The 27467-nt window shown below is 37.5% G+C and overlaps 1 protein-coding gene across 1 annotated transcript in view; it reads left to right on the forward strand.

Annotated features, from left to right (window-relative positions):
• Positions 1 to 1956: 1956 nt before the first annotated feature.
• Positions 1957 to 27467, forward strand: part of pcdh11 (protocadherin 11) — a 96476-nt gene continuing 70965 nt past the window's right edge. The window contains 4 exon segments of the mRNA XM_042770333.1: positions 1957 to 2345; positions 9441 to 10025; positions 15289 to 17350; positions 17353 to 17774. Coding sequence (XP_042626267.1) covers positions 9486 to 10025; positions 15289 to 17350; positions 17353 to 17774 — 3024 coding nt within the window. The 5' untranslated portion in view covers positions 1957 to 2345; positions 9441 to 9485.

Below are 27467 nucleotides of genomic sequence, written 5' to 3' on the forward strand. Positions count from 1 at the left end.
TTGTCTCAGATTTTGATACTGACGCCAGTATGAGTATTTAAAGCTGCAGTCTGTAAGTTTTGCCTCTTTGTCGCCATCAACACAACACAGTACCCCACACACACAGCCTGGGTTCTTGGTTACGTTTATCTATGTTTGCACAGTTGTGCAGCATTGGTTCCTTGGTGGGAATGATATTCATCATCTATGGCTAAGTTTTGCCTCTTTGTTAAAATTGATTGCAATAATGATAACAAGTTTAATAGTAAAACCTTAGCAATAGGCGTGGGCAGATCTTCTACTGTGCTAGAATTCTGAGCGCGAATCGAATTTGTGAATAAATCACAAAAACAAAACAAAACATAAAACAAAAAATAATAACCACAATATCAGAATTCTGAGCGATAAACGAACAACATTTAAAACATAAAAATTATTTTCAACAAACCAGGCTGGTAGTGTACTTGTACTTTGTTAAACAACATCCGCCACCAGCTGGTAGGTACTTGTACCTACTTGACATTCATTAGACAATTAAAGCCCCTGAAGTAGCCGGAACAACTTCTTTATGTTTACAGACGTGACGTGATGACGCAGCAGCATGCTCGAATTTCCCGCTAAAACCTACCCATATCAATCAAATTAGAAAACATTATTATAAGCTAACCGTTGTGAATCGGGCTGAAGTAAGGCGGTAGTTTTGAACACTGGCTGGTTATGTACTTGCTCAAATATTGATTTTGGATAATTTTTAAACAAGAAAAATTATAGACTGTAGCTTTAAATTTTGTGCATGAATTTATTGTAGTAATCAAAGTACATTTAAAATAATTGTTATGCCTATGTTTAAAATAATTGTTATGCCACATATTTAATAATGATTTGCTCTCATAATTCACTCCCCCCACCCCCCCACCCCCTTTTTTTACTTTATTAATCACATGGAGGAGCACAAAAATCTTTCTGCTGTCAGGTCTTCATCAGTGTGTGAAGTAATTAAACAACTCCACGCGCTATTTATACAATTAATACTTTATTATCACAATCAATTAACAAGTTTACAAGTTTAAATCAATTAATTGAATTGCTATAGCTAGTTAGTCTCTAAAATCACAACAGCCACAAATGATGAATATCGTTTATCACCATATACACAATACAACTGTACAAAAAATAACCAACATACTTCATTTACATAAAAGACGTAAAACACTCAAAAATTGAGAATTTATTAATTAAATATCAGGAATAGACCAACATATATCTCACCATAGATATACACATTTTTTGTCCTTGTTAACGTGTTTATCCATTATTAATACAATGGCCTTCAGGAATTAGGTAGATATTTACATCTGTCTGTCTATCTTATCTGTCTGTCTGCACATTAGTAAAGTGTAATGAAGTAGTTTGACGATGGACTTTGCACACAAGCTGGTGGTTATAAGCAAAGCGAACAGTGCCCCCTTTTCCTCGCAGGCGAGTCGCGGCGTTGGTGTGAGGTAGGCTATTAGTCCGCGGTGAGTGCGAGCGAGCGAGCGAGCCGGGATCTGACTCCAGCAGCAGTGCGGCTTTAAGATGATGAAGGCTGTGAAATGTATCACTGGCTCCTCCTCCCACGATGATGTCAATCGGAGGTGGAGAGGTGGGCAGTACTAAGGAACTGAGTTCATACAATACAACAGAGATTGCTAGAGCTCTGCGTACAACTACGGCTAAAAATCTCAGTGTGTGGAAGTGATGCTGCACCTATAGGCACACCGTCCACCTGCTCCGTTACACTGACAGTCCATGAGTATTTCTCAAAATAGATATTTTGCTCTCCATCACTCTGCCAAACTACGGGATGACATTAAATGGCGTGTCCGAGGATACGATTTAACGTTACAAGTTTTTATACCCTAAACAAACAAAAAGAAAAAAACAAAAACAAACACACTAAACAACATTCCCATAAGCCTACACACGATTAGCGTTCCAACCTTGATTATTACATTTTTTTCTCCTGTGATGACTGTATGAATGCACTGAAATAAGAAGTACTGCACACTGACAAACCCATTTGGAGCAGCACTATCTCTCCGCGCGCGTGGGATTCAAGCAGTAGCCAGGCGCGAGACATCTGAGGAATTACATCGACTCTCCTAAAAAGTCATTCGCAGATGTTTTTCGCCGTTCGTCAGTGGACCGTGGACTTTTTCATGGACATGGATCGTTTTCTCTAGTTGGATACCGACTGGTCACTACGTGAAGCTGTTTAATTCTGGGATTTTCTTCGGTCTGCTTCACGGCACTTCATCTCCTCTAGCAGTGATGCCGATACGTGACGGGAATTGAGAGTTTCCACATTCACAGAGAAATCCGAGGTAAGACGAGTCCTCTTTATGCTCATTTATGGGTTATTTGTTTATTTATTTTTCTATTTTATGCTATGTTTGCGAAGGAAATTTTGTTGAATTTCGCCGCGTTCCCTAGTTCAATGAAACGATCGATCGTAGCTACTTTTAAAAAAACATCGCGAATTAGATTAAATATGCACTTACATGCACTTGCACTGTTCGAGGAAAAAACGCAAAAGTCGAAGGGCCTTTGCGCACAAAAAAGTCGGTGTTATTTTATGAATAGAACAGTTTGCCTGAGGAAAAAATAATAATTGTAATATTTACAAAATAATAATAATAATAATAATAATAATGACACGAACTGCAGAATTTCCAAAAGCTATCCTACGGCTTCACTTTCCGACTGAAGATGCGCTAGTCTAGTTTGTTAGTGTGCTGATATAGCTTTATGGCAAAAGCAACGCGTCCTATATAACGCAAAGGTAAATTCATGTTGAAACGTTTCATACTGAGAGAACATCTACAGCCAACACGTGAATAACAGCAAAGCGACTGCTCTGAGATGCCATCTAACAACTTCTGAAGCGTTCTCCTCAATCTTCTGGCTTCAGGAGGCTTTGTTTTGTAACTATTCAGAACCAATGAATACAATATTAATATATTCCATAGTTTGCTTTTTAAGGAAATGGCCACATCGCATAGTTTAGGCTACTCAAAATGCACGGCTGTATGCAGCTTGCGAAGCAGAAGAGCATCAGCAGATGAAGTCGGAAGCTGATCCAGGAGGATGCGTCATTTTCTGAACCGGTGTGCCGGCCGAGGCAGAACAGAAATACTTAGTTTTGAACAAAAATCCGGTCCTTTACAAAAATGTCATGGTAGCAATACTTTTCCGCTTGAATACCATACCCTCTTGAGAGAGAGAAAAGATTCTTACATGATTTATCAAAAACCGTTTTGTGCTGTGTAGGAGTTATTGATGAATGCACGGTTTTCATTGGAGATTTAAAAGTTATTGATGTTAAATTATAGGTTCTTCATATCAGTGTATAATCAGTGTAAATAAGTATATAAATAGTTTTCTCAACAATTAGAAAATAATAGCTAATAATAGGCTAATACGAAGTTTAGCTTGTTTGTGTAGGCTAATTTAAAATGCTCACCAATTAGATCATGCTAAACCTTATGGTTCTAACTGGATGCTTTATTATTAAAAGTGTAGATACTACATTTATTGTTACTTCTGAAAATGAGTTGTATCTTAATATTGTTAAACTGTAATAGCTACAACAACAATATAATAAAATAACAAATATTCTTAGTGCGTGCAAGGATCCCACATTGATAAATTAGACTTACCTTGGTAATAACTGTAGTAACATTGGTATTTTGGTGCAAACTACTCTAGTTACCATGGTAATTTTAAGAGAAGTGTCCAAATGTAGCATACGAGTGCACTGGGGAGCACAGTGTAGATGTAATCCATTCTGCTTGCATTGTTCACATTCTGTTATGCACCAGTTGACCTTTGATGACAGGTATGAGTGTCAGATCTGATTAATTTCTAATTTTGATTTTCATAAGGACAAGATTCAACATTGTTTCATGCTTTAAGGCAAAATGATGCAATTGGTTTTCAGTTTTACAGTGCATATCTGGTGGTTGGGCAACACTCAGATATGGAGAAATTCAACAGGCCTTTCTCTATATAACCAATTGTTAATAGTAATTTTTTACTAGTTTTCACATTTCTTCTTGGAGTGCGGAAAGCACTGAGCCCCTAGAGAAAATCATTCATTCCCTCTAGACAATAAACAAAAAAAAAAAAAAAAAAAAAAACAACAACAAAAAAGATACTACCACAATCAAAAAAAATATATAAATTTATTTATCAATCTATTAATTCACTCACTCCCTCTACACTCTTGATCGGCTGCTTAAAGTATGATGATGTCATCGAACATGAAAGCAATGTACTGTACAGTTGTGACTGTAATATAATTAAAAGTTAATACAAAAAAAAATCTCAAACTGCACACAATTCAATATAACATAATAAATAGCAAAGAAATAAAAAATCCTCTAACTGTTAAGACTTAGTAACATAAATAAGTCTTGATCGGCCACTAAAATAATAAAGTCAACGAAAAAAAAAATAAATTAGCATGAAGTAGTTAACAACAAGCTACTAGTATCGTCAATGATAAGTAAGAACAATTTGGGTGGAGAAGTTACCTAGCTAAGACTGATGATATCAATATTATATCAATTGTACAGTTGCCCGCAGCAAACTTAAAATGGTAGTTAATACTAAGTTGGCAGAAAAATAAAAAATAAAATGTGCATCAACAATTTTTTATGTCATTGCCGAATACTGAATGTGCACTGCGGTGCTGGTCAAGGTGGTTACACTTGATACAGTGTGCTAATATATTATACAAAGTGATCTTGCATCATCTGATAATTAGAATAAGATTAAAATGAACAACTATGTAACCAAAAATAATAATTTTAATTTAAACAATACAAATTCCCTATATTTTGACCACACTACGTCACCACTACATATCCATCTATTTATTTATGTTATTTATTTATTTATTTATCTTGCCTATCACTTTCAATATACAGATTAGTAGCATAATTTGTCTCCTTTTACATTTCAACAATTTACAATCTGTGTTTGTGTGCAAGGTGAGCTTAAACAATCTAATTTAAAATTTTAGAGCAAGGTGAGATTAATTAAATTTGTTTAAATTATTTTTTTCTTCATAACTATGTCCTTTGAAAAACAAATATTGACATGTAGTTTTTATAAGTACTCTAAATATATAAATCATAAAATGTTTAGTGGAAAAGAAGTGATGCAAGCATATATGTCTGTCATCTTAAAGCCTGCAATAAATGTTATCCTTAATTTGTGAAATCCCCTTGTGCTTTAAATTCCTGTCATTCATAACTTATAGACTTAATACATTTATGTATTTATTTATTTATTAAAGAGAAAATTCAGAGGGGAAGAGTGAAGATGAATGGTGCATCGCAGGCCAAATACCAGCCTTTAAGATTTAGAGTTTCATTGGCATGTTATACACTTTGCAATGTTTGTCCATATAAAATCAATTTGGGAGAATGATATATCAACAACTGACATGTCGTTCCACTGAAAGTGCCCACAATAAATTGCCTGATGTTGGTCAAAAAAAATAAAAAAAATCAAAATATCAACAATTATTACACAAAGAAACATAAAACACAAAAATGACTTGCACCATTTTACGCAAACAAAATCACTCTCGGTTCCTTCTTGGCTGAAGTTAGCCATAAGTTATTTTGTCATCTGACCGCATGGAAACTTTGATAAATTGATAAATGACAGACATGACTGTTTGGATGCATAATCTTTGCTGACAGACCTAAATCGACTCCATCACGTTTGCTACATCTGTTTATCCATTGCGACTGGCAGCCTGTTTGGTATGTTAATACCTCCCTATTGATCATTCAATTGATCATTGGTTCTTAGGATCAGTGTAGTCGTCATCAAAGCTACTCAAAGCCAGACTGTGTGTTTCAAAAGGATCCTAACTTTATATGACACATCAGTCTAGCCTGTTCAGATACATATGAACAAATAACAAATAAGACATGAAAATACAATAGTGATGTTGCAGAATAACAACACAACAGTAGTAAAAGTAATATTCATGTTTAATTATAACACCAGATGTTTTTCATTACCACTTATTTGATTTTAAAAAAAGATGCCTTCCTGATACATAAAGCCTGAATAAATTATTAAAAAACATGTTTTCTGTTGATGAAAAGCCTGACATCCTGACAACACAAGAATGACAGCAGGTAGGCTGGCGAACAGCTGGCAGGGGGGTTATGGGTCTCAAGCTGCTGATGGCAAAAGGTGGAGGGCGAACTCAAACAAGACATCAAAATGTCAAAGAATCGAGCACACACAGGGTTTCTTTAAACCGATAAAGAGAGCGATGCTTCTGATAAAAATGAGTTAAGTGACACGCTTCAGGCAGTTGTCCCAGTTTAACTTCCATAAGCGGCTTTAATCATTATTCGAAATGTCATTTTGCTTTAATTACCGTTCGTATTAAATTTGATCGTTTTAATCTGATGCCCATTTGGTAGGTTGAACCGTATCGATTTTTCCACCTCTGATTTGGTTCCTGCCGATTCATATAGACAGAGATTCAGCATGAACTTGCGGTTGACATGTAGAATTATTTTCTTCCTTGACAGCTCAGCTCGAAATCAAAAAACAGGCAGGCTTGTCCATCACGTTGTCACGTAAAGCGCTCCAAAGTCTGTGTGCCGCTCACTCCAGGCTCCAGAGGGAAGGACGGCTTTTGCATACTCCCTGGAATGCATGGTCCGCTGCTCAGAATAGATCACTGGAACCCTGCGCAAGCAGGGAGGAAGTCACACCGATACCCATGTGCGCAATTTTCCCCAGCTAATTCTCTTTATTCACTCTCGAGCTGCAAGTTTCCAAAGATTGGGAAAGTTGAAACTCAAAGCTTTGCAAATTCATCCAGAGTATAGTTTTGAAAGAATCGCTCCCAGGAGTAAATCTGAAAATGGCTCCGCAAGTTTTCGCAACAACATAAACTGTCCTAAATATGGGGAGGAGTGACATGTGATCTCCCGTGTGGAATTGTCTAATCCCAGCACCACGTCCCTGGGTAGCAGAGCTCCATACAAAATGCCAGACATCACTTACTGAGAGCTGGAGCTTATACTGTCTACACTATTTGGTGCTATTTTGGGTTATACAGGTTCATCACCATTCTCTCTCTCCCCAGGACGGCGTGATTCATTATTTTTGACAGTAAACTGATTATTTAAAAATGCAAGGGAATTTGCAGAACAAGAGACCCATCACCCTTATTGCGCATCAAGGCCTGTCTGCGTCATGGCTAATGTCAGTTGGAGTTATTTAGATGTAGATCGTCTTTTCATCTTTTATGCACTACTCTGCAATGCACTCCTTAGCCAGTAAGTCCTCTTCATTATGCATTGTCGGATACAGCCTTGGACTCTTTCAGGCTTATCAGAGTACAGTAGGTGAATAGTAATTGCTTTGCTCTAGCCGACTCAAAAATGTTGCAATCTTCAAAAGCAAACCAAATCATTTTTCACTACTTTATTCAAATAACAACATAACAGTCTGAGAATATGTGCAGATAGTAAGCTGGCCATTGATCACTGTCATGTAAATACTCTGAGTGGTGCTCGTCTGCCCAACAAACCTTTAATGAGTCCCTACAGTCCAGCCGGAGTGTTCACTGTGAAAAAACAGAACATCTTGTGAAAAGACTTGAGAGGCTAAAAAAATTGGGGCCTTTAGCTCTCTGTATGTTTAAAGGAAATCAGCCTTTGTGATGAATTTTTGATGTGTGAAGCAAATCTTCAAGGTACACGATCGTGTATCTCTGCTGCGTTCGGCTTTGCTTTTAAACAAACATCCTTTTGGCACATACTGTAGAAATTACACATTAATGACTTGACGAATGGGGAGTCACTGTTAACAGTATTTTCAGGATATCCCATTTCAAAAACATTATGCCATGAGCTGTAATTTTTCTTTGTCGCTCTAGTAACGTGCTATATTTGAGTAATTAATTTGCTGAAGCTATATTGGATACTCCTACTACTAAAAAAAAGTTTAACTTTTATTAATGTTCTAGTTGTATATTATCACAATCACTTTGATTTAAAAGAAAGTCAAACTCTTTTAGTTTGGAGTTACTGATGTGAAAGGCACTACATTTAAACAGAAATAGCACTGCCTGGACAGTTCTGTAAACTAACAAAACCCGGAGTCTGGAAGTGTTAGGCATCTCCCCCACTAGTTCTCTGTGACCTAGTTGAGTTGTTGGCACATTGTGAAAGCCTCAGCCCTCTGGCTACTCTTATTTATATAATGCCCTGACAGGATTTATGTGGCCATCGAGCAAGTTGGCAACAAACACTGAAATGCTGATTCATAAATCATGTATTGGTGCTTTTGAATTATGGCTTTGTCAAATTCTTCTGAGGGATATTGACAGTCATTTGGGACTCATGTCTTTATTCTTAAACTTTAAATCATAAAACTCTTACTCACACTACAATTACATCTCGGCTGCTCAGAATATCAACATACTGTAATCTGATATCATGCATTGTAGCTCTGTTGAGTGTTGCCAATGGCATACAAGAGTCCATTATGTGCAGTAAAAAATCAGAACATCCCCAATAAAACAATATTATGTAGCATTTGGTAGAATTTCACCAATTTAAACAATTGTAAAAAAGTGGTTAAAGTGGTAGTTCACCCAGCAATGTAAACAGTGTCATTTACTTAACCTCATGTTGTTCCAAACCTGTATGACTTTCTTTCTTCTTTGGTGTTCAACCTGTACTTTCTTTGGTAGTTCAAAACCAGAAAAGAGTCTCTGAAAAATGTGTTTCTGTGTAGTTTCCCTCATGTTGGCAAATAGTGTTGTGAGTTTTCATTTGAAAACCTATCCAAGATTTCAATGAAAAAAGTATTTTTGTTCACATTGTTTTGAGATGTTATATATTTTTAATGGAAAGACAAAGATTTTAAAGGATTTCATTGCAATGTCATTAGTCTGTATGCAATACAATGGAACTTGTGAAGATCCAACTCAAGATAATTTGTTCACATTGCTACTCCCACTCACAGTGAGAACTTGAGAACCGAACAAGTCCAGTGGCTCAGTTTTGTGATTCATTTGAAAAGATCCAACTCAAGATAATTTGTTCACATTGCTACTCCCATGCACATCGATAAAGACTTAAAACCTCAGTCTCCATTATTGTAAGTGCATGGAAGAAGAGCAACCAGCACTTTTTTTTTCTTCAGATTTTCCCTTTTGTGTGTGTTCTCTTTCTTTTGCACAGAAGAAAGTCATACAGGTCCCCAACCACAAAAAACAGAATTGCTATATAGGGCTAAAAAATATCAAAAATTCAAAAAAAAAAAAGAGTTAATGTTTCAAAGGATCAAAAAGCTATTTGTATCAGAACTTTTTCAAAGTTGTGAATATGACCATCTTTCTTTTTTCCCCACTTATCTTCCTCCAGCAGACCTTGCAGATCTTTGAAGAGAGTGCAGCACCTACTCTGAGTATGGACTTGGCAAGTGAGGCCCACGTTCTGGTGGTTTTAGTCACCTGCCTGTTCTTGATGTGCCGGGCTCAAGAGAAGGACTACACCATAAAAGAGGAGCAGCCGGAAAATATGCGCATCGGAAACCTGCGCAAAGACCTAAACTTGAACCTAGATCCAGACATTAAACTGTCTTCTGCGCTGCAGTTTAAACCTGTCTACAAGACGGGTGATGTGCCTTTGGTCAAGGTAGAAGCAAGCACGGGAGAGATTTTCACCACAGCCAACCGCATCGACCGTGAGAAACTCTGTTCCAGAGTCTTCAATGATAAGCGCTGCTTTTACGAGATTGAGGTCGCCGTGCTACCTGACGAGATTTTCCGACTGGTCAAGATCCGCTTCCTAATCGAAGACATCAACGACAATGCCCCGCTCTTTCAGTCGACGGTTATCAACATCTCCATTCCAGAAAACACAGCCATCAACAGCCGCTACCCTGTCCCTTCCGCATTTGACCCTGATATAGGGATCAATGGGATTCAACACTACGAGCTTGTCAAGGTGAGTTCAACGTTCAGCTGTGATTTATTACGTGACATCACAATTTAATGGGCCCTTAATGTCCAGAATAAAAATAGCACAGTAAGCAATAAAAATAAGTTTTTGGCTCAAGGTTTTAAAAGTAATTTCCTCTGTTTTGTGTTAGGTAAGTTGTTAATTGCACCGAGATAGATATGAACAATGGGGAGAACAGTTCTTTCTTCAAATTGATGTCTTCTGAGAAACTAGCGTAATATTCTCAGAGGCTTAATATAGTCCGCTCAAACTGAAAAGTAGGATAATGGTATGCGTGCTATTAAAATATATATACAGAAGGTGATATATTGCATGCGTATTTAATTTAGCATTTTATACAGTGTCAGAAGGCCCATTAACCCCAGAAGTGGTAAAAAGTCACTAAGCACACTCGCATGCATCTGGGCTGTCAGTCACAGCACGGAAGATTACGACACAGTATGTAGTTCAATGAATGAACTAGTATTCCCTAGAAAGATCGCCCTGTGTTTTAATTAAAATTCAAATACAGTGTGAAATTCAAATACAGTGTCAAACAATGAGTCCAAGACTGTCATTAAAGTGTGAAAGAGTAATTTGTACCTTTTCTTTTGAGAATTAGGCGAATCCTTGCTTTTCATGTCTGATTAAGTTACCAATTTGCATGTTTAAAAAGTCTCCTTCTCTCCCTCTCTGCCAAGCCTGCTGTGGCTCTCTCAAATGCCTGTGCTTGGAAAATGACCAGTGCATTGCCTCATAAAATTACAATAAATATGTAAAGGCTCTATTGCCTTTCAGATGATTTCATTTGTTCTTTGTCTGCAAGTGTAGTGTTTCTTTTTATGAATCATGCACAGAGTTTTGGTGAGGGTATATCTAAGTAAACAGAAATGGAAAGGGAGGATATGTTTCATCCTCTGAGATTGTTGAAAGCATCCCACAATCAGCATCTGGCCGTGAATCCACCTCTTGGACTGCGTTTGCATGGTCCTGTGAGAGTTCGAATCTCTGAAGCTCCCACACAGTAATGGTTTAGACCGGCTCACCGTCAGCATGGCGCTGCACGATTAGCATTGTGGACCACAGCTGCTGCGCGCATAGCTTTGAAAGAGCTCTGATAGCAATCCCTCTTCTGCTCTTTACTTATTCCAGTCATGTCTCCTAAAGAGGAAGCCCTCGCTTATGACACAGAGGGCCGTTATTGCCTACCCCGGTTTTAATTGCGGTGCCATATTAATTGTTCCATCAGCATTAGTGTTGCCATGTCACCTGGAACGATGCACAGAAGCACCTCTGGACACTATCAAGGTCAGCCTACAGAAAGTGATACCATGCATGGCTAGAGGAGTGCTTTCCATTAGAAAAGATTTTATCACTCAAAGAGAACCTCTTTACAAGTCCTATCTGGAGGCATGTGGATCAGATCAGGCTCATGGGATGAGGATATTGACTTTTCTGTTGTGGGTTCCACCCAACTCATTGTTATTTCACCCTGCCGTTTAAGCACTCTAACCTCACATTAAGAAAGCCGTTTCTCTCCTTTTGAAGCCATTTGTGTGTTTTTAATCACCTGGAACCACTGGCATTGTCATTTTAGATCTGCGCCACATTTTAGATCTTTCTAAAGGACTTTCATTGCTTCAAAGTCTCCATAGGATTGCTTATTTGGGGAGTCAAGGTCAGCCTTAAAGTTGTTATCATTTAATTTCAATAATTCAAGAGTATTTTGGTTTTCGTCTGTGTCTGATTCTGATTTGAAACTAGCTCGGCTTAAATAATTTATCCTAAAAGTATGATTTTATTTTATTTTTTAAGCTCTCACTTCTCACTTCTCCAGTTATTTCACTTCAAGACAATGAGAAAAGCCAGCTGAATGATGCATTAATGATCAAGGGCTGACAAGTAACATGTCATAAAGAGTTTCCTTGAATATTGCACCACAAAGGCTTGCGAATGATTCTAGAGAAAGATATCATCGTCTTAGAACAAAGTAATTGTTCTGCCTGAAGTTGAGCTGAAGGATTCTGACACTTCTCACAAAAGGTTTGTTTGCCAGGAAACGCTTACAGTTTATAAAATAAATACTATTAATTATAACAATTAGCTTATGAGAGTATAGATGCTCATTAATCCAAATGTTTATTTTTTTTGTTTGTTTGTTTTTTTTCTTGGGAATCAGTCTGAGTAAAAGACCATTAACTTTAAGGATGAGTGGATAAGGTAAACTGATTCCTTCAACTGTTCGGGACAAAAGTGGATGCTGGGGATATATTAGAAGATTCTAATCACATTACTACCAGTCATTTGGTTCCAGGTTTCATTTGTGCCTAATTTCTGGCTGACTCTTTAGCCAAAGTTTCACCAAGGAGACAACGCTTGTGTGTTGGTTACTGGCAAATGGCTGATTATAATTCATAGTGAATCAAAAAAGGTGACAACATTTTCAGACAGTTTAGTGTAAGTGAAATATTTATGGCTTTATATGTTGTATTATATGTATTTAACACTTCATACAGTGTTCCAACACAATACAATGGTGCAAGGATCTAAAATATTCAGTTTCTCTGTTGTTGATACTGAGTTCATTCTGAGTCGTTGCTGTAGAAGGTCATCTCATTGATTCATACAGCAGATACATCAGCCAGTCTCCAAAGCTGAGAGAAACTCTGGGGTTGAACTATGCAAAATGAAGCCCACTGATACCTAATATTCTACTGTAAAGATACCACTCTCTTTGGGTTATTTATAACCGACATTCGCTTTTTCATATATTTTTTGATTACACCAGGCAATTGGGTTCAGTTTAAGCAAGTTTTTTTAGCATCGTCTCACACCCCAAATCATCCCCTGTCAGTCTCAATGTGAACAAAAGAGATTCATCCCATGTGTCTCTCATAATGCTCTATGGGTCAGTTGGTATGAATATGTAGATTCATATGCACTACCTGTATTAATTTCAGACATTTGCAACTTCCCTTGGGACTGTGATTCATGTTCTTTTTACTCTACCTGAGTCTGTCTGAAGATAATCAGAATTCCCCAGCCTCATTTTCTATGGGCCTGGCTTGAAAAATTATGATTGATCTCCTCATTGCTAGGCATTTTAAAACCAGACTCATTAACTAATCCACGTTTAAGCTCCCTGTATAAATCTGAAACAATCCAAGATAACTAGTGAAAAAAAAAATAAAAAAAAATTAAAAAAAATTTCCCTTATGGTCAGCATGCATGCATTTGTAACTGACAAACTGTAACCCACCTTTATCATAACCACATGTGCACCAAACAGATCCGCTTCTCCGAGATTTTCGTGTTGATTCTTACATAAACATCTTCACGTCAGTCACTTTTGTTGAATTTTGACTTTTTAATGAAGAAAAAAACTGTTTTGCATGTGCTAATATATGTAGGCATCCAAATGGTTCCTTTTGTAACCTTTCCATTTTAATGCTTATTATGTACTTGGATGCATTTTGATATGTGTGTTTTTGCATGTGTTGGTAGTACTGACAGTAGACCACAGATGGTCACAAAAGTGTGCCAAGAACCACCAAAGGGGGATATTACATGATTTTAGCATGTACAAAGCTTACTTTGTCAACCCAAAATATAAACTGTAATTTGCCATTGTAGTTAATTTGAGGCTGCATGCAGTGTTCCAATAAAAGATGTTTTGTTAGTGCCAGACTAAATGATTCAAGATTAACCATGGCATGGGAAATGCATATATGTATCGTAATCACATTTGAAATATGTGCCTAGACAGAGTAATCTTTCTCAGCTTTATGTGAGGCAGGAAGCTTATCTCTTAAGGAAGTTGCCTTTTCTTGTTCTAGCATGAAATGTTTTTGACTGAAAGAGCTTCAAAGAGCCTCTTTGTTTCACAAATGTGCTTGACTCTCATTCAGGCACTGTTCCCCTGTCTCCCTCGCTCACCAACCGCGGAAATATAGAATATGCGTGATATTTTGCCATACCATCCAGCCTGATCTGTAATCATAAATATTAGGGCTAGTTAGGTAGGAAGGCAATTATTTTAAAACAATCGAATGTGGATTCTCAGAGGGATTACATATGCATTTGTTTTAATTTTCCTCAGGCTTTGCTGTTGCCAAGATTTAGCTCCTTGCTGGGAGAAAAGCTTTTTTAAATGTTCAGATTCTTCACTTTTCTTTAATCTGTGGTGGACTTGCAGTATATTTAAAATGGAAGCTTATCTCTTTGACTCCTTTTTCAGCTTCTTTCTTCACATATGAACTTGAAACTGCACAAGCTGTCTTCCATATACTAAATCAGAGTCATGCTAGTTGGATAAAACAATAAGTTGTGTGCATCAAAGCAGAATACACAAGAGAATAGGGCTAGAACTCACTGTTTCATTATTATACTTTGAGATGCAGTGTGGCTTTGTTACTTGTAAACGTTGATAGAAAATATTGTTTTTGAATGTTAAATCTGCACTTTTCTGTCAGACTGGCAAATGGTTTTTACATTTTTAAGAAAAGCGTGCTTATTAAGGAGTCAGCAAAGGTCAGGGAAGAAAAAAAAAAATTCATAAGGGTCAATAAAAGGCTTGCTGTAATATTTCCAGACAGGAATATTAACATTGATTTATAAATTGACTTATGCCCACCCAAGTAAATATGGAATGACACAAGGTAATTTCCTCTCCAACAAACAATTTTTTATAACCTATCAACGTATCAGAACTATAACTTATAGCTACATGAACCCATCACCCGCTTTATGGCACATAGCTTAGTTTTCAGGTGCTCGATGAAGCGGTTTACTGTGTGGGGATCCAATGTTTGCTTTATAGGATCATAACCCCCGGATGGGCTTTTCAAGTAAATATTTTGAAGACCTTGCGCACACACTAACAAAAAAAAACAACCCCAAACCCAAATTCTAAAGCTAAAACCAAAACCAACATAAATCTAAAACAAATAAAAATCACAAACACAAAAACATTAGTATTTGTATGTGTTTTACTTCTGTACTTCTTAAGTTCTGTCTGAGAGAATATCATAGCATACATTTCCACATACATTAAAAGTAAGAAAAATTAGTAATAGACACAATAATTACAAAAATATTAATAACAACTGGAACAGAAGGAAAAATGCACCATGGGATTTTTAGTTCAAGTATAAACATCAAGTGGAGGTGTTCTCCTACTGACTTTTAGCTAAACATTTTAAAGATTTACTGCTCTTGGTCAAATATACTGCAAAGAGTTTACATGGCTGCTATTTTTTTTATCTTCCAGAGTGTGAGCGAATTTGGCCTGGACATCATTGAGACGCCTGAAGGAGACAAATGGCCCCAACTCATAGTCCAGCAGAGCCTCGATCGGGAGATGAAGGACACCTTTGTGATGAAAATTAAAGTAGAAGATGGTGGCACCCCTCCAAAGTCCAGCACAGCCATTCTGCAGGTCACCGTCTCAGATGTGAATGACAATCGGCCAGTGTTCAAGGACAGCGAGGTGGAGGTAAACGTTCCTGAGAATGCCCCAATGGGAACATCTGTCACTCACCTTCATGCCACAGATGCTGATCTGGGATCCAATGCACAGATTCACTTCTCCTTCAGCAACCAAATCTCCCCTTCCACCAAACGACATTTTGCTATTGACAGCACAACTGGACTGATTACCATCAAGCAGCCATTGGATAGGGAAGTCAACCCGGTGCATAAGCTTATAGTGCTGGCCAGTGATGGAAGCTCTACCCCTTCAAGGGCTACAGTGACAGTCAATGTTACAGACATTAATGACAATGTCCCCTCCATAGATACCCGTTATATAATGAACCTCGTTAATGGCACTGTGCTGTTGTCTGAAAATGCCCCCCTTAACACAAAAATAGCCCTAATTACTGTGACGGACAGAGATGCGGATCTGAACGGTAAAGTGACTTGTTACACTGATCATGATGTACCTTTCCGACTGAAGCCGGTCTTCAATGACCAGTTTTTGCTCGAAACCGCTGCACCCTTAGATTACGAGACCACTCGAGAGTATGCAATTAGGATAGTTGCATCTGATTCTGGGAAACCACCTCTGAACACTTCAGCAATGGTTCTGATTAAAATAAAGGATGAGAATGACAATGTCCCAGTTTTCCCTCAGCCTGAAATCCAGCTGTCCATTCCGGAAAACAATGACCCGGGCACACAGTTGATAAAAATCAGTGCAACAGATGCAGATAGCGGTTCTAATGCCCTTATTATTTATAGTCTTGGCCCAGATGCTCCTGATGGGTTTAACATAGATCCCCGATCTGGAATCCTTTCTGTTGTCAAAAGGCTGGATAGGGAGAAGCAGGAGAAGTATTCATTCACAGTCATTGCCAGGGATAATGGTTCTACCCCTCTCCAAAGCAACGTCACAGTCAAGCTAATAGTCCAAGACCAAAATGACAACAGTCCAGCCTTTACCCATCCTGAGTACAACTTCTATGTGCCTGAGAACCTGCCTTTGTATGGGACAGTGGGTTTGATCACTGTCACAGATGCAGATGCTGGCGACAATGCAGTCGTCACTCTCTCGATCATAAATGGGAAGGACAATTTCATCATCGACCCCAAAACCGGGGTGATCAAACCAAACATTACCTTTGACAGGGAGCAACAAAGTTCCTACACATTTGTTGTCAAGGCTGTGGACGCAGGTCAAATGCAAACCACCTCCTATGCCAAGGTCACCATAAATGTTGTTGATGTGAACGACAATCGACCAGTGTTTGTCATCCCCTCCTCAAACTACTCCTATGATCTAGTACCTTCAACCACCAGTCCCGGATCAGTGGTGACCAGAGTATTTGCCATTGACAATGACACTGGGATGAATGCTGAGCTGCAGTACAGTATTATTGGAGGGTCACCGAGAGGACTGTTTGCCATTGACAAAACAACAGGCAACATTACTCTGCAGGAGAAGATTGTAGCAGCAGACCAAGGACTTCATAGGCTAGTGGTAAAGGTCAAGGACTTGGGACAGCCTGAGTCCTTACACGCAATCGCCCTTGTTCATTTGTTTGTAAATGATACTGTCTCCAATGCCACATTCATCCAGGAGCAACTTCGCAAGAGTTTGGAGACTCCTTTGGAGCGTAACATTGGGGACAATGACGTGACACCCCAGAACAATGGCTACGTAATTGTTGTTATTGCCATAATAGCTGGAACTATGACCGTTATCTTGGTGATCTTTGTGACTGCTTTGGTACGCTGCCGACAAACACCGAGACACAAAGTTGTCCAGAAAAGTAAACAGAGTGGCGAGTGGGTATCACCCAACCAAGAGGGACGACAGATTAAAAAGAAAAAAAGAAGAAGAAGAGATCCCCAAAAAGTTTGCTGTTGAATTTCGTAACCATTGAGGAACCCAAGACCGATGACCCTACTCATGAGCACATCAATGGCACCTTAGACCTCCCCGTTGAACTTGAGGAGCAGACAATGGGAAAGTACAACTGGGCTACCACACCAACTACCTTCAAACCCGACAGTCCTGACTTAGCCAAGCACTACAAATCCGCTTCCCCTCAGCCAACATTCCAGATCAAACCAGAGACCCCTGTTGCTCCCAAGAAGCACCATGTCATTCAGGAACTCCCACTGGACAACACATTCGTGGTGGGCTGTGACTCACTCTCCAAGTGTTCCTCGAGCAGCTCCGACCCCTACAGCGTTTCGGAGTGCAGCTGTCAAGGGGGCTTCAAGGCACCTGGACAAATCCACACCAGACAGGTAATTCACAACTTCCTTTCTTAAACCACTCGCTGCTCCAGCTCCCATTTGTACTGTCCTTCTGATAGAAAGATGTAGAATGGAAGGTGACAGCCACATGTGCTGAGCTTCAACAAGGGCTCAAAGATGCATGCATGTCAGGATGCAGTATGCAAATGTAAATCTGAAACTTAAAAACTGGGAGGTTGTTGGTTTAAAGCATTTCACATCAAAAACAAAGAAGAACAAATTAAAAAAAAAAGACAATAAAAAAAAAATGCCACAATTTACCACCTGAAGGAACATTGACAAAAATAGGAAAACATTCACAAATACCTAGATTATGGAAAGCTTTTATTTCTTCTTATTCCAATCTCTTCCAATCAGGTGTTCAATTCTAAAGAGTAATTATAAGCAAAACAATTTTTTTGTGTGTACAAAAAAACAAGAGTGCTAGCTTGAGATTACAGCTATGTTCACTCTTGATTGACATGCCAAAACTCAATCATGCTTGACAGAAAACCAAACAAGATAGGGTTGCGTTCCACAAGAACAACTGAACAGATGCACACTGCTGAAACAATTGTTTCCCACAGAAATGCTTGATAGAACTCGTTAGAGCTAAAACTTGTAACATAGTAGGGAAAGGCTGATTATTTTTAAATAGAATTTCGAACTCAGTCCAAAGGAAACATTATAAGTTGTCTCTGAGGAAAATGGCTGGCATTAATGAGATGAAGGTTCATTTGAATACTAGTATTCTAGTCTATGGTTCCAGAGGAGATGCGCCAAATGCAAAATAGCTAATAAATAAAAGCAGGTGAGAGACATAAATGTAAATTGGGGTGGAGAGAGAGGTGGCCTCGCTGCGGCGACTGGTCTTTCTTGCGGAGTGGAAGACTGAGCTGTGCGATTGTAGGTCAGAGAGATCAAGGTGAAGACAGAGCTGTGGGACCGTGAGACTTAAATAGAAGCATATTCACTAATAGCTTGAAACACCATTCATTTTACCTATCAACTGCATGTTTCTAATGACCAGGCATCGAGTCTGCACCGTAGCCATTTTCTCAGGCAGGTTAGAAAGCACAGGACTGGGGTCATGAATTTAAGTTGAAGAGACTCCAGGGGCCTAAATTCAAACAAGACTGAGCATGTAGATAGTGATAGAACATATAGGACACTGTCTACATGATCAGTGACTAGCTGCTCAAAACTCATCTTCTTTATAAAAAAAAATATATATATATATATATATATATATATACAATCTTGTTTTTTTCTGTAATATCATGTCATCCACTGTGAGCTCTTGTCCTTATTGAAGAAATATCATGTCATCCACTGTGAGCTCTTGTCCTTATTGAAGAAAATCCCCCTCTGCATATTTCTTACAAATTACAGTATATCCACTCAGATACATTGTGCGCATGGTAATTTAAGGTGACACCCACACATAGCTGATGTTACATTTTCACCATGAGGCCTTTATTTTAAAATGCAGTTAAAAGCAACGCTCTGCCATGGTTCATTATACATAAGCCTGCTTACATAGTGAGATTATGGAATGACACATAATTCAGGTTAGATTTGTAATTCACCCTGCCATAGTTGTCGTCCTGCTTCTGTATATTTTGAAATATGCAGAAATATTTGTTGAAATTTTTGAAACCTTGCATCAGACTCTTGAAATGTTTTGATTAAAATCCTATTCAGATGGTGCCTTGTGGTGCCTGGTATTGTCAATACCTAGCTGCAGCAAATTAATGTGTGTGTGTGTGTGTGTGTGTGTGAGAGAGAGAGAGAGAGAGAGAGAGAGAGTGTATATATATATAGATTTTACTCACTTACTTATATTTTAACCAACTTACAAAAATATATCAATCTTAAAAAAACGAGACCATTCCAAAACACAATGACCAGTTCAAAACAGCAGGTTTGGACCGCATATATGATTTCTTTCTTTCTTTCTTTCTTTCTTTCTTTCTTTCTTTTCTTTCCTTCCTTCCTCTTTCTTTTTCTTTTTCTTTTTCTTTCTTTCTTTCTTTCTTTTTATTTTTTTTGCAGAAATAAACCTAAAACTTTTCAGTTAACATTGAATACTTTAGACAACCTAAGTCTCATGTATGTTTCTACACATATATATCCTGTATGTTTTGACACATATATACAATATAAAAAAAATAAATTAGAAACAATTTAGACAGTGCTAAATCATACACTCTGAATTAAAAAGCAAATTACTCTTTATCTTACAACTCAACACTCCAAACAAACATAAAATCTAACTTTTAACTTTCATATATTAGCTATTGTCTATAATATTTATTCTTACTTAGTCATTTTAAACCACAACTTGGATATCAGCTCAGAGCCATTACTGATAAATATACAGTGGAAGAGAATCTAGAACATCAGATCATGTCTTGTACCCACTGGCCCCATATTTGGTGAAAAATCTCTAGTGTCTTATGTTTGCTATAAAGCAGTGACACAAATGTCAGCATTATTTAACTTTAGCGACCCCATCTCGATGTTTGAGAAACATCATGTCTGAATTGGCCATGATGAATAGGTGCAAGAACATTTGTAGGGACCATTAAAGGATGCATTTCTCCCAGGAAACACTCACTGATGAAGGTCAATGGGATGCTTAGCAGGGCTGGGAATGATGTCAGCATCAAAGAAAAGCTCGTCAAAATACAACATATTTATGGGCCATATGGCTCATAATACCATCAGAGGTCCATTCTGCATTCCAAGCACCACCACGAATAGTTTACCCCACCCACCCAACTATCCCTTCCTTTCTTCTACCTCTCCTCACACAGTTCACATAAAATGACAATCACATCTCAATCCCTCCGGTGGTGGTGATGGGTGGGGGGTGGTGATTCTTATGTCTGAATACACACTTTAGTTGTGGCAGATCAAGTAAATTCCACTGTACTTGACTGATCCCTGGCAAGGCCATGAATATGCAAGAACTTAGTCAAATCAAACGCTAAAAGGCCTCTATATTCAGAGCAGGGGTGTATTTCAGGTCAGTAGCTTCGCCATTCTAACCTCATGTTACTTGCAAACCCGTCTCCATTTGAATTGGTATGAAAATGCCCTCACAGTCTTATGGGGCCTCACAGTCAAACACATTTTCTTTGCATCAGGCTTCATGGTGCAATTCAGCAATTCAAAAACATCATAAAATATGAGAGTGCATGTCCTTGAGTCCACAGTTTGTGCTCTCAACCACCCGCGTTTCAATAATTCAAATTCTACTTCATTTTTGAATCTCACCGGGTTTAGGGCAGATGTGCCTAGATTTATAACCAAACACATTTTTTAGAACATGGAGTGATTGATCTCTCTCGAATTTCTCTCTCTCTATTGATTACATCCAGTTGTGTCAAACCCCAGGCGATTTCTGCAGCGTTTAGCCCATCAGCAATTCTTGTGCATCTTGGCCTTTAGTAATATATTCTGCATGTTTGCTTAAAATTCTCAAGTTTTATGTATGTTTATGCCTTTTTTAACCATCTGATTGTGCCACAGATAATCCTAAATAAAATAAAATTTTACTTTAGGTTCAGCCATATATGTATGCATGTATGTGTGTATGTGTGTGTATGTGTGTGTGTGTGTGTGTGTGTGTGTGTGTGTGTGTGTGTGTGTGTGTGTGTGTGTGTGTACGTATGTATATTATGAAAAAAAAAAGGTGATTCAAATTTTTTCAACCAATTAACGCACCTGCCCCGCCCCATATCTGTACATTATCTTACATTTAGGGATACATAAAGGGATAGTTCACCCAACAATTTAAGTTCTGTCATCATTTACTCACCATCATGTTTTGTTAATTACTAACTGTCACTGTGTGAAAATTATAATGATAATAATAATAATAATAATAACACTGAGATATTTCTCAAATTATTCTCTTTTATGTTCTATAAATTATGTTAGGCCACTGTAGCTTAAATGTGTAATACATTTAAAGTTGAATCAAACTAAATATTTCTTTCTAAAGCTACTTTTTGTAATGTCTACTTGATACTTTTCTCATTTAACACAATAACGGCTTTACATGATCTTTTGGGGGTATTTTTACAGACAAATTTAATTTGCAATTGATTAGATTAATAAAACGGCACATAATGTAATTCATTACATCGATTGACAGCCCATATATATATATATATATATATATATACGTGCTACATATATAATATATACTCCATATACTTTTACTCAGCAAAGATGCATTAAACTGATTAAGAGTGAAAGCACCGGCAGTTATAATTTTACAAAAATAAATGCTTTTTTGAATTCATCAAAGAATCCTGTTTGTGTTTTTGCATTTCTAACCCCCTAAAAGAAACCTGAATTCATTCGTATACGTTTTATCGGCATGTGTGTTTCCTAGGAAACGAACCTGAATTTATTCGTATACATTTTATCGGCATATGTGTTTCCTAGGAAACGAACCATGACCTTGACATCACTGCCATTGTGTTCTACAAGTGAAGCTGCACCGTAATATCAGTTTTTTAAAAGTCACTCATTGTTAATTTAACATTGCTGAAGAGTGAATCTACAGTACAAAGAGCTCTGAAATGGTATTTTCCTCTTGCACATGCTCATTACTGCTTGCTGATATATTTCAATGATGAATTTAAGAGACTGATTAATAATTAAGTAAATAAAACCTTATTAGCTGAGTATTATCATATTTTTTAAAACATGTTCATTAAAGTGTTATACCACTTATCCAGATATCTTAAAAAGAAATGTATTTTAGTCACATGAGCGTCCTGTTGTCATCAATGAATGAGTGTTGCTGTAGTGTGGTGGCTGTCACGGCACTTTTGGAGCAAAAAGCAATTTGGTTTACCTGCATGCACTGACTAGTCACTTTTTCCCAGCATTCTCCAAGGTAAATCCGACCAGAAAAAAAGAACACCAACCTCTCTCGGTCTGTTCCTTGAAGAATGCTATTTCTCCCCCTCTCTCTATGTATGCACGTGAATGTATATGTCCAGAGAGAGAGGCCTTCATTATCATCTTACACAGTACATAATGCAGCTTAGCAAGCCAGATGATTTTGTAACTACAATCTCCCTATATCTGTCTGTCTCTCTATATTACAGGAGACGGCACTGAAACCACCACTCTATGGCACACTCTGTGGCACAGGTACAGCTCGCTCCCACAGGATAAAAATCAATCTCTAGCTGCCATTTCCTAAAGAGAGGGAGGGAGGGAGAGGAAGGCACTCACAGAAGAGGTGAAAACACGAACTGTACACATTCTCCAGCCTCAAACGAGTCCTAGAGAGTAACGGCAGACTAATTTAACCATCCGAAACTCTGCTTGTGACATGTAGGAGGTTTGAAATGCTTTGTTTTCCCCTTTTGTCCTCATTCACCGGTTGCACCGAATAGGGCACGAGAGACACCTCCACTCTGCTTATCCAAATGGAATATGAATATGGCAAAGACCTCTGTATAGGATGTTTATATAGATATGTATTTATGTATAGCAGCAGCAGCAGCACACTCCTTGTTGTCTGTGTGTCTATTTATTGATTTTGTTCACTGATTTTCTTTATTGACACATTAGACAAAGTTCGATGAAACTTCGATGTGCCTGGTGGTTGGTTCTTTTTTCTTTTTTTTCCGTTTTCATATCTTTTGCTCACCTGCTTTTACTGTTTCATTTGTTCATTCTGTGCTCGTATCTGATAGATCACTCCTCATCACTGATTGCCACGGCTCTCCTCGCACCATCCCAATGCTTGTTAACATTGAAATGCATGGCCCTCCATAGGAGGTACCAGCACTTTTTAGCTCTGTCACTGAATTTGGGATGTGGAAGATTCAAAAAGAGCCCTAATTCTTTGCTAAGCTGCAATCATATTGGACAGCACTCCCGCTTCCTAATCAAAGAAACCCCTTGTATGCAGTAGAAAGGGACACCGGGTCTGACCTTTATATGTTGTCTGTTGTAGTCAGCTTTTACCAGAGCCAGTATAACTTGTGAGATGTGTTTACTGATTTTGAATAGAAAGCCTCCGGCAATCTTGTCATACAAGATGGTAGGTTTTAGTTGCATCACCTGGGTGTTTGTATATTCTGAAACTGACATGCTATGTATTCTTACAACCGAGACGACAAAACAAAAAAAAAAGTATATTAAAAGTAGAAAATACAGTACAGAGCACGAGAATGCAAAGTGGACTATTCAGATTTTATGTCAACAGCAATAAATTTACGATAAATCGAGAACTCACCCTACATGAGCACTTTAAAGTTGTGATAATAAGCATCCCACAGCTAAAGCTCTCTTCTGTGGAACTCAACAGTCCATCTTGAATGACTATTACATCACTAATAAATAGCTTCAATGGATAGCACTTTTGTTCGAGCAGTAATTTACTCCTTTTTAGCAAATGGACTGATTTGTCGAAGTGTCTTTGGGCCCAAATGTTTGACCTCTTATTATTGCGGAGGTATCAGATGTCTTAATGGTGTCAAGTGTAACGCTCTGGAGTAGGAAAAACAGAATGACTCACACAGAAAACTGTAGCACTGTGTAAGAAACAATTAGACATGCCTGGATATTTTCCATTGACAAAGAATGAGAGGGGAGAAAAAAAAGAAACACATTGACTTTTTTCTTTTCATGTAAGGAGTTGATTAAATCACTTTCATTATAAATGAAGCACCTTACATTATCTTTGTATCCTCTGTTTATTTGCCAACATGTGAAGTAAACTGTATATAACTGTTTTATGTATGTTCGAGCTTTGGAAGTTTATTAAAGTCTTTTGCATTGTACTGCACATTTCCAAAAAATTGTGCGTCCATATATTGTGGGGTCCAAAACTCTGAGATGACTAGCGTTGATGCATCTGTATTGTAGTGTTTTAATGTTATTTACTTTTTTTTCATGTTATTGTTGATTTACTTTTATCGCAAAATTATGTTGTGGTGTGTGTTATTATTTGTTAATTATTACATTATTTACCATTATTTAAGGCAACTTTTATTAAATATATTTGATTTTTTATTTTTATTTTTCTTTTTTTGTGTTAATTATTACTTGATTTATTTTCTTTTACATTTTTATTTTTATTTTTATTTTATTTTTTAACTGTGAAGCTGTAAGCTAAATGTTGCAGTGCACATAAAAATAAAAATCAAACAAAAAACACAAGTCATGCCACACCACATCGATTATATAAACTCATGACTAAAACATCACACCCAGCCAAATCAACCAAACTGCACCGGAATTTATGCATCTTTTGAAATATAACTTTTTTATAAGACTGAACAATTACGATTTTAAGGCTCACAGATCACACAACTGTATTTCCTCAACATCCATTTGTGAGCAGGCCTAAGAGCCAGCCATTGTTCCCATGTATGTGGTTTCAAAGCAGCTGTTCCAGAAGTTCACATGAAAGAAAGGAAATGAGAGGCGCAATGGAAAACAATTTAATTGCTTATCAAAGTTACTTTAAATCGCAAGACTGGAGAGCTAATCATTTCCCTTGAGGGAAATATGTCCTTGGTGATTAGAGAAAATGGTGCACTTTCACTACGTTGAGCTTGTATCTTTTTTCTTCCTGAGGTGGTGTGCAAATGTCAACCTGCTATTAATATCGCAATGTAAACTCTCTATGCACTAAACTCTGTGTACATTCATGATGGTGTTGGCATGCACACTTCCATAAGAACTGAACAATAAGACCATCACCAAAGTAGATAAAACCATCCTTAAAAAAGTCTTCCGATAAATAAGAAAGAAAAAAATCACAACAAACAAACAACAAAACACCAAAAACAATTAATTGACATAAAATTAATATATAACCCACAATCAACATCAAACAGCATCTACACCAAAAATAGTGATTTGAGTTAATAACACTTTATAATAAAATAGCCCAAAAAATACAGCACAGCGCTAGCAACACCAAGGTCATGTGTTCAATTCCCAGAGAATGCATGAGCTGATTGAATGTAGCATGTATGCAATGTAAGTCACTTTGAATAAAAGCGTCTGCCAAATGCATAAATGTAAACATTTTATCAGCTGAGAAAATACAAAAGTACAAAGCGCAAAAGACTAGCACAGTTATGTAAGAAATCATTTGCCTTGCACAGTGTCCAATTATAGGCTATACTGTTAAGTGGTCATTATACAAATCTGAGTGCATGAATGCCGCAATCGACCAATCGCAATCAAGTATTCCAGAAAGTCTTATTACTGTCTTTGGATTTAAAGAATGGGAAAAAATCTTCCAACAGATTGGTCTCCATCTGCTGGCAAATTATGTTTCTTAAAGATATGTAATTTAGCCATTGTTATTCTTCAAATTGACTGTGACAGCTGAGGAGAGATTCTTGTGTTAGCTTTGCTTGATTTGTGACATTGAGCTTAAATGTATTATTTGTTTGACAGCATTTAGACGAAGGAGAATTCTCGTTGAATCAAACGCTAGAAATGCTAGCCACACGCTGTGGATTATGTGGCTCCATGTGGTGTGCACACAGCTAACATACCTGCACGTTTGCTCATAATCTAATAAAGCAACTGTCAATAAGAAGACTTATTAACTGAGTCTGTAAAGTAAGTTACGGCCTCAATAATGGAGATGCCTCAGCTATTGACCTCATTAGCCTAGAACAACCTTCAACATATTAAAGGTGCAGTTCACCCAAAAATTGGAAATCATTTACAAACAAAATTAGGTAATGTTCGTTTACACTACCGTTCAAGAGTTTGGGGTCAGTACAAAAGATTTCTATTTCAAACAAATTCTGTTCTTTTGATTTTTTTTTTTTATTCCTTGATTAAAATGTATCCTGGTTTCAATAAAAATATTAAGCAGCAAAATGAGTAATACTTAATGTTTCACAGCAAATCATGTACTTGTAGGTCATGTGACACTGTGATAATAATAATAATAATGGATATAATAATTTTATTCAGCAAATGAATTTGAATTCATCAAAGAATCATGATAAAAATGTATCCTGGTTTCCACAAAAGTACTAAGCAGCAAAACTGTTTTCAGCACTGATAATAATAATAAGAACTCTTACATCTGACCTTCCACAGTGTCACAACCCTCAGAAACACATTGTTTGCTTAATTTTCACTTTCACTTTCTATTTCCTGTGAGTGTTGGTGGGAAGAACAAATGCATAAATACATAAATTATATCTAAAAATAACTAAAGAGTTGCATTTAATTTTGATTAATTTAAGGAAACCTGATGATTTGAAACAAGCTGCACTGCCAGGCACAGCACAATGAAAGTGAGACCAGTGAGGAATTGCATTACTTGACTCTGAATGCCTATGAAAGTACCTCTACAGGCAGGTGCTGACTACGAGAGTACCGCACCATAGGAGAGCTCATGAATTAATAAATCACCTGGACTTTAGAATGACAAAATGTATCTCGAGGAGGACAGACTAGGATCAGATTGCTGAGAAAGTGCAACAAAACATATGTCTTGAGATCGTATTTATAATTCATATCGATCATATCCTGTGTCCTAAGTATTACATCACACACAGAGAGGGGCAGAATGGGGCCGGGATTTGAGGGTACATGAGAGTCGTCCATCGTTATAAATGATCAGGTACACCAGGGAATTACTGCAGACTGAGAATATTGTGTTCAAGTCCCAGAAGGTTTGCTGAT

Source organism: Cyprinus carpio, chromosome A14, assembly GCF_018340385.1.
Source record: "Cyprinus carpio isolate SPL01 chromosome A14, ASM1834038v1, whole genome shotgun sequence".
In the NCBI taxonomy this organism is placed as follows: domain Eukaryota; kingdom Metazoa; phylum Chordata; class Actinopteri; order Cypriniformes; family Cyprinidae; genus Cyprinus; species Cyprinus carpio.